Genomic DNA, 10,769 nt, shown 5'->3' on the forward strand with positions numbered 1-10,769 from the left:
GACTGTTAGAGGCTCACACGGCTCCCCAAGCGCACATTCAAGTGCAAAACCAGGCTTTGTACGTTCTGTGACGCAGAGCTGTGTGCTAGGCTAAGTGCAGGGCCAGGGCTGCCTTCTGGAGCGACCTATTATTAGTGAGGTCCACGGCGCTCGTGCAGACTCGCCCTCGGCCTAGACTTGAGCCTGAGGTATTTTGTTTTCCCCTAAGTGTCAAATCTCCGCTTATCTTGGGAAATCTGGGACACGAAACCGGGTTGGGTCGCGGGCTGGTATCGAAGCTTTAAGGAGCAGACATGGATCTCTTGAGTTAAAGGCTAGCCAGGTCTACAGAACGAGTTCCAGGACAGCCATGGCCACACAGAAAACCTGTCTCAAAAAACAGAGTTCCAGCTGGCCTAATAGACACGTAGAGACCATGTCTCACAAAAGGTGTGCGGACCCCTTCCCCCATATTTTATCTGAATTTCTGCCAGGCCACGCCTGACTTGGATCCTTTATTTCCTTACAATAATATGGGTGTTTTACTCAGTTCACACCCTCCCCCACCCCCACGGCTTTGCTGAGATCTTCATTCAACACAAGAAAATACCGGCAGTGTGTAGAAATACTGTGCTTTAATGAACTCCTTAAATAGAAACGCTGCTATGAAAATATACAGTGGGAGGAGACGGTTTCTCCCTTATTCACCTCGTTCCCACAGAAGACTAAGAAAAGATTTCAAAGTAGTGTAGAGAGGTTGTGAATGAGGCCTCTAGGACATCATTGTTGGGACTGATGAAAAGGACCTCTCGAGTCACAGTTTTGACGGCCATCCAAAAGGGAAAGAATTGCCTGGGAAAGGGGGCAGTCACATTCTGAACTGGTCTTGTTTCTTAGTTTTCAAATCACAAGAAATGAAAAGAGCCCCAGAAATCAAACAAATCGGGAGACCTTTAGGTTGGTAGCACCACCATCTGCTACAGAAACGGGCCTTCTGAGCTCTGCAGACTGGAATGCCAAGGTCAGACAGGAAGATGAGCAGAAACCCCTGCCCTGCCTCTCAGAACGACGCTAACAGTTTCCGCGGAGCTGAGAGAGGATGGTATTTGGATCTCTTTTCTTGCTGTGGTCCTCAGGAGATATTCTTGGTGTCCATTTTCTTAATAGTTCCTGAAGGCTCTCGAGCTCATGCTGAAGGCCAGAGACTGTGAGAGCCGAGGAGCCCATCTGGGGAGAGGCAAAGAACGACACAAAGGCACAAAGGAGGATCGGTACAGGGCTCGCTTCCTGGTTCCTTTTTTTTTTTTTTTTCTTTTCTGTTTTTTTGTTTTGTTTTTCCAATTGGGTTTCTCTGTGTAGCCCTGTATGTTCTGGAACTAGCTCTGTAGACCAGGCTGGTCTCAAACTCAGAGATCCACTTGCCTCTGCCTCCTGAGATCTAGGATTAAAAGGTATGTGCCACAACTACCCAGCTATTTTTCTACTAAGATCCTTGGTACTTCTAGAGTCTTAAATGATCTTTCCCTTTCTATTTATTTATTATGTAAGCACACTGTAGCTGTTTTCAGACACTCCAGAAGAGGGCATCAGATTTTTTGTTATGGATGGTTGCGAGCCACCATGTGGTTGCTGGGATTTGAACTCAGGACCTTTGGAAGAGCAGTCGGCGCTCTTAGCTGCTGAGCTATCTTTCCAGCCCCCATCTTTCCCTTTCTAACAGTGCTCTAGATTCTACATGCTCCAAGCCACAGGCAGTTTTCCCACCATCTCCTATCCCAAGTGGACCCCGTTTGAAAAATGCAATGCTACTCCCCAGTTGCTCCAGCCCTTTGCCTTTCCAGTTCATTCTCCCCCATCCAGTCTGTCTTCCCTTCTCACCTGGACCTCAGGCCTGCCCCTCAGGTAACAGCGTTTCCAGAACCTGATCTGTGGTCCCAGATATCCAGGCAGCAGTAGCCCAGGAGGTAAAGGGCAAGCTCCCCAATGTGAGGGGAGCCCCCATTCCTGGTCAGCTAGGCTTTCGGAGGATCTGGCAGGTCGAGGGAGCCAATGAGAAGAGACTGCCAGCAAGGAGGAGCTGTCTTGCCACGGACAGAGCTGATTCAGGGGGGTCAGGGCCCCTCTAGAGAACAGCCACATAGAACTAGGGGGTCCAGGAACCATGAGGCTTTGCTAAAAGAGAAGTAGTCAACAGACAACTGAGAAGTGGGAAGGGATACCTAGCTGCCCCTGACTCATTGTTCCAGTGACAAACTGCGGCCCCCTCCCTCTGACCTCCCTTCTCCTCAGCAGACTTTAGGGTTTTGGGCTTACTAGGTTGATTTTAGAGAAACGTATAATATATGGACATGAACCAAAATGAACACCAAAAGAACATTCTCTGCTATTCTAGAACATCTGTCTTGCTGAAGGCTGGCTGCAAGTGACAGCTATAAAAGATAGCGGTATCTTTCTCTGAGGGACTCGGATATCCTGTCATTCTCATCTAGTAGTGGGAACCCGAGAGACTCAAGGGAGTTGAAGTGTAGGTATCTTACCTGCTGTCTAGGGAACCTGCTGTCTGGGCAACGCTCCGGATCGTAGCCAGGATTAAGGAACTGTGATATCTGTTCCTTGCTGTAGCGTAAATCCCAGTCCCAGACAGACAGATGTAAATTAGCAGAGCTTCCAGCTAGGGGCTGGGAGTACTCAGGGGTGTAAACTTGTGTATAGGAGTTGAACTAAATAGAGGAAACAAAGAAACGGGTGATGGGTGCTTTGAGCTCAGGATTGGTTTTGTGGATAAAAGCCCTTGCCATTCAGACTGAGGACCTGAGTTTGATTTCCTGGAACCTACACAAAGCCAGACACATAGCTCAGGGTCTGCCATTTCAGTGCTACTACAGGATGCTGGGGGCAAGTGACAGAAGAATCCCTAGAAGCTCCTGGTCCCGCTAGCCTGGAGTAAGCAGCAGACAAGCAACAGGGACTCTGTCTCAGTAGGTGGAAGGTGAGTACTGATGCCTGAGGTTGACCTCTGACCTCCACAGGACTATGACATGCACACGGTCACACACATAAATGTGCACAAACTCAAAATTTTTAAACAAGGATGGTTAAACCAGTTTGTGTCCCTGTCCCACACCTGGAACAAATTATAAACCTTACCTCCTATTTCTGGCATCACATACAAAACAAAAATCTGATCCTAAGAGTGAGCACCCACCCCCCAACCCCTTCCCCAAACCTCAAGCTTCCTAAACCAAAACCAAGTTCCAAAGTTTGAAATGCTCAACAGGAAAAAATTAAAAAGAGGTCACTGACCTGTCCACTCTTCTTCCCGCGCTCCCAGGGAGTGTTTCTCAGAAAGGTGAGGGTGTCTGGAACCCTGATACTATCATGAAGAGCAAGAAGAAAAAACTCAGAGAATTCAAATTCCGCTGGAAACTGCTGGAGGAGCTGCCAGGTACAGTCGAGGAAGAGAGGAAACACCGGGGCCTGAGAAGAGAAAACAGTCGCATGGGGGCATCTGCAAGCATGGGGGCATCTGCAAGCATGGGGGCATCTGCAAGCATGGGGGCATCTGCAAGCATGGGGGTGTCTGCAAGCACCTGACAAAGGGGAGAACAAGAGCCCAGAACAGGACACCAAGGAGGTCAGGGATTAAAACAGGCAGTGAGAGTAGAGTAGGGGTTCAAAGCTGACTCTCCTGAGTGTCCACTCAGCCCAGCAACCCATTCAGACTGGGTTCGTGTCTAGTGGGCTAGGCCTTATCATTTTCTCACCCTCTTCCCTTTAGTAATGTTAACCCACTCCAGACAGAAAAACCTAAGGTGTCCTCACCTCCTCACTGGCTCCAGTTTCCCCAAGCCTGGTCAGGAAGGGGTGTCCAGCTGCCACCCACTCTCGCTGCACTAGTGACTGGAAACCAAACAATGTCCGGGCTTCCGGAGCCAAAAGCAGCTGGACGAGTGAGGAGAGGAGGCCATTGAAATCACGATCCCCAAGCTCTGGATGACAAAGAAACAAAGAAGGGGGTCCAAGAAACTAGGGCAGGAGGGAATGAGAAGAGGAAACACGGGGAAAGGGGGAGGGGCACATAAAAGAAAGTGGGGAAAGGCAGGAGTGAGAGGGCACAGAAAAGTGATGAGAAAACACAAATGAGTCAACTTCTAGAAACAGTCATTGTCAGAGAAAGCAGAGCCACACTTCCCAACCAGTGTTCCCAGTGCCCTTCTCACCCTGCCCCTTCCCCATCCACTGAGGAAGGAACAAGAAGGACTAAAACCAGCTTGGAACTAGGGACAGCTGTCACAGTAGGGGACTGAGTAGCTCTGAAGGATGAATTGGCACTCACAGGAAGATGCTAGTACTAAAGGGGCACAAGGAAGCTCCCTTCCACACCATCCAATCACAGGAAGGACAGAGGTAAGGAATGGAAGGAGCTGGCTCAAGGAACTCACCTTGGAGCACTACAGAACGGACCTGAGATGTCACTAATACTGAGATGTCGCTGGCCTTTCGAAGACAAGACCTGGAAGGGCGTGTGATGAAGAAGGAAGTAATGTATTGGAAGAGAAGCAGATTCCCAAATGCCTGCTCCTCCTCCTGAACAACAGTAACAGTCTTGGGAAACAGGTGGATTGATGGAAGGCCATTGGAAAGCCTAAGTCAAGAGAAGGTTGGAGAAGTAGGAATTATTAACAATGATTAGAAGGCTAGGCATACCTGACATAGTCTAACCACCGTGTTCCTTCCAAGGCTGAGAGCCATTTATCTTCAGCTACAGATGAGTCTAGCACAGAGGGAACAAGAAAGACAAGGAGATCAGAACCCAGGGTCCAGGTCTGTACCCAGATGTGTAGTGACAATTTTGGAATTTTGGTTCCTTTAAAAACAAATATAAAGCTGTCTTTTCATTTTAATCCCAGGTGTGGGGTGGGGGCTGCTGCAGATTGTCCACAGCAGCTGAATATGATTTGTCTCCTGCTCTAGCAGAGGCATAGTTTTGCCAGCTGCAGATAGTTTCTGCGATTGTGTGACATTTGATATTCTGGGGACTTTTCAGAGGGTATATAAATGCTAGAGCCCCTAGAGGTTGGTCTTTCAGGGAGGTTGGTTGAAGTTTGTTAGTAGTTGTGCTCAAAGAAAAAATAAAAGGAAAGAAATTAGATTTGGGGATCTCTCTCTCTCTCTCTCTCTCTCTCTCTCTCTCTCTCTCTCTCTCCTTTATTCTTTCTTTCCTATCTAATGATAGGGGCTGAAACTGGAGGTGGCAGAGGATAAAGGGTGGGAAAAAGACTAATCCACAAAGTAGCAAAGACCAGCTATACAGATGGGATAAGAAGTCTGGTTAATTCTTAGAATTGGGAACAAAACACTCATGGAAGGAGTTACAGAGACAAAGTTTGGAGCTGAGATGAAAGGATGGACCATCTAGAGACTGCCATAACCGGGGATCCATCCCATAATCAGCCTCCAAACGCTGACACCATTGCATACACTAGCAAGATTTTGCTGAAAGGACCCTGATATAGCTGTCTCTTGTGAGACTGTGCCGGGGCCTAGCAAACACAGAAGTGGATGCTCACAGTCAGCTATTGGATGGATCACAGGGCCCCCAATGGAGGAGCTAGAGAAAGTACCCAAGGAGCTAAAGGGATCCGCAACCCTATAGGCGGAACAACAATATGAACTACCCAGTACCCCGGAGCTCTTGACTCTAGCTGCATATGTATCAAAAGATGGCTTAGTCAGCCATCATTGGAAAGAGAGGCCCATTGGTCTTGCAAACTTTATATGCCTCAGTATAGGGGAACACCAGGGCCAAGAAGTGGGAGTGGGTGGGTAGAGGAGTGGGGTGGGAGGGTATGGGGGACTTTTGGGATAGCACTGGAAATGTAAATGAAGAAAATACCTAATAAAAAATTAAAAAAATAAAAAAGTCTGGTTAAGATGTGTGTGATGCGTGCCTTTAATCTCAGCACTCAGAGGCAGAGGAAGACATACCTTTGAATTCGAGAACAGCCTGGTCTATATAGTAAGTTCCAGGACAACCAGACCTATACAGTAAGACTCTGTCTCAAAAAACAAAACGAAAAAACAAACAAACAAAAAAAAACCAGAGCTGGGCAGTGGTGGTATATACCTTTAATCCCAGCATGTGGGAGGCTAAGGCAGGAAGATCCCTGAATTCAAAGCCATCCTGGTCTACAGAGTGAGTACTAGGAACAGTCAAAGCTGCACAGAGAAACCCTGGCTCACAAAACAAAAACAGAATAAAATAAAATGGTTTGGTAGTGGGGGCTGAGGAGATGGCCTGGTGATTAAGACTGCACATTGCTCTTCCAGATGAGCTCTTTGTTTCTCAGAACCCTGACAGTGTATCACAGCTACCTGTAACTCCAGCTCCCAGGCTCAGGCAATCCAACACCATTAGCCTTCACAGGCGCCCCCAAATACATGGCACATACACACACACATACACATGATTAAATATAAAATAAATTATAAAATATATGGTGCACTCAAGAGGCAGAAGCAGGTGAATCTCTGAGTTTGAGGCTAGCCTGGTCTACATAGTGAGTTCCATGACAGCCAGGGCTACAAAGAGAAACCCCATTTTGAAAAAAATAAATAAAATAAATAAAAAAACAATTTACAAACAAAAACCCATCCTACTTAATTAAAAAAAAAGTATAGTAACAGTTTCCTAAGACTGGGTATGAATTATGAATGAAGGCCTTAGATTTGATCCTGCACATTTTAAAAAGGCTTTTATGGGTATACAATATTATAAATAAAATTCATTGTACACTTAAGATGGGTAAAGTGAATTTCATAAAACTTTTTATTTTCATTTTTTGTTTTGAGATAGGGTCTTGTGTATATAGCCCAGGCTGGCCCTTAACTCATAGCAATCCTCTTGATTTTACTACCCAAATGCTCTGACTACAGGTATGTGCCACCATACCCATATTCAGCCAATAAAGTTTTATTTTTAATGTTAGGGATCCGGGTGTGGTAGTGCATGCCTTTAATCCCAGATGGGAGGGAGGCAGGTAGATCTGAGAATTTGAGGTCAGCCTGATAACACAGTGAGCTCCAGGTCACTACACAGAGAGACATAGAGACTATTTCAAAATAAATTAAAAACAAAAAAAAAACATTTGTGGGAAAACAGGTTATTGGTAAGTCTGTAGGCAATGAAGATGGGATAGAAAAATGAAAGATCAGTGGGCTAAAGGATCTATAATATGTAAAATAGTAAACCAGGTTAGGGTTGAGGGTTCAAAGGTTATTCTCACCTGGCAGGCAAAGGGCCCTCAGTTTCAAGTGGGCAAGTTGGACATCGGCAAGACTAGGCATCTCATCCATGGTGTCTACCAAGACAACATCAGAATGCCCAGCCTGTAGCATCGACTCCACTGCTCTGGAGGGGAGAAAGGAAGTTGGGAATGAAGGAAAGGGGTCTTCTCGGAATACCTAGCCCTTGGGTCTCATCAAGACCCCCTCACCTGATATCTTCTTTGTTAGGGTCACTTGCTATATAGAAGCCTCCACATCGAAGAAGGTCACTGCCTCCCGGGTGGTGCCAGGACAGGCGCTTCAGATGAGCGAGAAGAAGGTCATTGTGAAGGAACTACATTTAAGCTACCTTTGCCCCCACGATGACCTCACAGCAAGCCCTTCCATCCCTTGTCCCCTGACCCTCTAGTTTCAGACTGACCGGTCCACGGCCCTGATGGAAATGTGCAAATGCTCTTCTGACTTCACTGTCCAGAATTCGATTAGGGACCCAGAAGTAACCTGAAAGACTGCAAAATGAAGAGTGAAGTCACAGCCTTTCAGTGACCTGTGCTAAGAAAGCAGTTCTAACAAGGACGTTACTTTGGAAAGACCATTCCAAGAGATCTCGGGTTTTGAAACCAGCGGTGTCAGAGTCTGGAGTTTATGGGAAGAACTGGCTTGGAGGATCAAGGACCTCTGGGAAGATTGGGAGAGCTGCAGGAGAAGGGCAGATTGAGCCATCACCTGGTAGCTACATCGAACCTCTCATTGACCGTGCTAACCCTCCAGCCTCTGGCCCCTTGCTTCTTGCACTCTGTTTCCCAGTCTTCTAAAGTCTCCAAGAGAGGAATGGGTGGCTTTCTAGAGCCAGAAACCTTGCCTGGAAAAAGAGTGAGAAACAGAGTAAGAAGAAATATTCTTGTCTAACTAGCCCCTTCCATTTCAGACTTGCTTCCCATTTCCTTGACCTAAAGCATCGTCGCTTACCAACTTTGCTCAAGGTTATTCCTCTATACTGCTGGACTTGACTGCTCTGAGCTCTGGCTTGAATGATGGCCATGGTTACCTGGGGAGGAGAGCATATCCTATCCTTTAGCCTCAGACTGAAGATGTAAAAAGGTTGAATAGAGCACGTGTTTCTCTACTTACTGCCTTTACCACCAATATTGAAGAGCAGCTAAAACGGATGCTAGAGAAGGGGAACTCCACAAGTGGTAGGTGCTGTGGCCAGAGGAACAAATCTAAAACCACAGACTCATAGAATATTAAGTTGGGAATTAATTAGGACTATTATCCAACTCTCCCCATTTTGCAGAGGTAAAAACCCATAGTTAACTGCTGCTCAGAACTGACAGAGCCAGACTATAGAGTTCAGGCTGCTCCCCCTCATGAGACTGTCACTCTTCTCCTTAAGTGGAGTGGCATGAGAAATGGTGAGAGACCCTGGCGCATGGAGGGTGCCCTGAGGTTTCTAGGTGAGAAGGGTTTTTCTAGGTAAAGGGTTCTTACCTGGAAGGCCTGAGGTGCCAGCCCTCCAGCCTCAAAACCAACTCGAAGCAGCCGGAAGTCCCGGCCATGAAGCAGAAGCTCTTCCGGAATGAACTTAAGCTGAGACCCAGGACGGAGAAGCTGCACTCTTGACAAGCCGCTCACTGAAGTCGAGAGTTAGCGTAGAGTGACCATGGGATCTCTCTGGGAGCATTTCCTCCACTCCACCCTGCCCCAGCCCTCAGTCTTCTGAGAACAGAAGGTAAGGACTCAAATGCCCCGTTTACCAAACCCTCAAACTTACCAGCCTCTAATCGCCCAATGTTGATCAGGGCAAAATCATGTTCACTACTCAGAGGAGTATCCTAAAGGAAGCACAAGACTGATGCTACAGATATGACAGCCATCCCTGTCTTGCCTTGCTGCCTCTGCCCCTCCCCCGTAGAAGGCAGCTTCCATAGAAATAATTCTACCATTTACTGATACATTCACAAGAAAAACAGAGCATTGCTATGTAGCCTAGGTTAGCCTGGAACTCTCTCATGGTCTTCCATCTCAACGCCCCACCCCCCACCCCCAACTGCTGGGACACCGCACCCAGCTTCCGTCTTTTCTATTACACTAACCACCTCACCTGATTTCGCTGCCATCCACAAGGCTGGAAGGTTACCCTAAAGTTAGTGCAGATCAGAGTTCCAGGCAGGTCTAGTCCTGGCCCTTTCCTTCGTCCTGGTGCCCATGCTAGGATATGCTCCCCTAAAAGGGAGAAAGAGAAGCAAAGGTCTAACTATCCCCAATGCTGCCCCACACTTCTATGTGGCTACTTGTCTATCCTTAGAATGTAAAATTGAAGTAAAAGAATAGACTTTTTTTTTTTTTTAACCTCTAAAACCCTGCGTAGAACGTGGCACATATACACTCACTGGTCTTTGGATAGTTAATAAGAAAAGTGGTAGCCGGGGTGAGAAAGCAGAATGAACAATGTCCAGGCCTTCCACTAGCTCTGAGGAAGGAGGCAGGAGAATGAGTCTCAGAAACACTTTGAGGAAAGGAATAGGGAGTATCTTTGGTGAAAACAAAAAAGGATGGGGTAGGAAGACTTTTAAAGGAATCTAGAGAGGTCATTTTATTACCTGGGAGACAACCAGAGGCCAGGCAGCTGCCAAGCTGATGACTGCTGGGCTCCGGCATCCTGCTCCCTGGGTTAGACTTCGGTCCAGAGAGCTGAGCAGGGGAGAGAGTTAATCTGGGACACCCTAAACTTAGAATCTGGGATTTCTCCAGTAGCTGCCTTTGGAGACCCGCATTGAGTTCATTTGTTCGGGTTCTTCCCCCCCACACACACACACACACTTCGCCCCCCCCCCCCTCCTCTGCTCTGCTCTGCTCTCCTCTCCTCTCAGGGAAATTGAGATCACTGACTGCGGCTGGCAGACAAGACAAGGAGGGGCTGGTTAATGGATAATGAGACAACTCGAGACTGAAAAAGGCAGACGGAGCTCCATGACAGTTGATAAAACAGATACACCCTCCTCCTCTGGATCCTTTCCTTCCCGCTTAATTTCCATAGCATCCCATTCACGCTCTCTTGTTAGGTACCCTCCCATTCCTTCTCCTTACCCCCATCTCTGGGTCCTCCTTCTGGGGGACAATGTTGAAACTCTGGCCCCGGCCCCCCCACCACATTTCCCTGGCTCCATCCGGGAGTAGAGCAGCTAAGGGTGGGAGTCCTCAAAGATGCTTGCTCTCTTTGGGGAGAGGCTAAATCCTAGAGGTGGGGAGAAAGAGGCTGGGGAGGACGCGGCGGTAGCGGCATTTCGGATACCAGGAGCACAGTTCCGGGGGTCTTATTTGAAAGGTGTGTCCTGCCCAGACAGGGGAGGCTCTTTGGAAACTTCGGTGACTCTAAGAGAACAGGCAAGATGCCCAGCCCCTTAAAGGAGAATACGCACTTTTTTTTTTTTTTGAAAGTAGAAAGGAAATGGAGGACCTTAAGAAAGATGGGAGGAATGGGGGAACTGGGGGATACCCAG

The 10,769-nt window shown here is 47.5% G+C and overlaps 1 protein-coding gene and 1 long non-coding RNA gene across 2 annotated transcripts; one reads left to right on the top strand and one right to left on the bottom strand.

Moving 5' to 3' along the window:
- Positions 1-595: 595 nt before the first annotated feature.
- Positions 596-10,628, bottom strand: Mtmr11 (myotubularin related protein 11). Its single transcript, XM_021157532.2, has 17 exons — positions 10,357-10,628; positions 9,870-9,960; positions 9,371-9,492; positions 9,041-9,101; positions 8,758-8,900; positions 8,236-8,314; positions 7,993-8,128; positions 7,688-7,775; positions 7,476-7,564; positions 7,266-7,390; positions 4,687-4,753; positions 4,422-4,492; positions 3,802-3,968; positions 3,283-3,456; positions 2,517-2,699; positions 1,858-2,151; positions 596-1,206 (listed from the first exon to the last, which is right to left on the bottom strand). Exons 1-17 carry the CDS (start codon positions 10,420-10,422, stop codon positions 1,051-1,053), a joined length of 2,112 nt encoding a protein of 703 aa, XP_021013191.1. The 5' UTR covers positions 10,423-10,628; the 3' UTR covers positions 596-1,050.
- LOC147005516 (uncharacterized) lies at positions 1,205-3,529 on the top strand. The gene is made up of 3 exons (XR_015046693.1): positions 1,205-1,430; positions 2,854-2,968; positions 3,311-3,529. It is a non-coding gene; the product is annotated as an uncharacterized LOC147005516 (long non-coding RNA).
- Positions 10,629-10,769: the final 141 nt, after the last annotated feature.

Source organism: Mus caroli, unplaced genomic scaffold (assembly GCF_978045245.1).
Source record: "Mus caroli unplaced genomic scaffold, Mus_caroli_1 scaffold_3, whole genome shotgun sequence".
Classification (NCBI taxonomy): domain Eukaryota; kingdom Metazoa; phylum Chordata; class Mammalia; order Rodentia; family Muridae; genus Mus; species Mus caroli.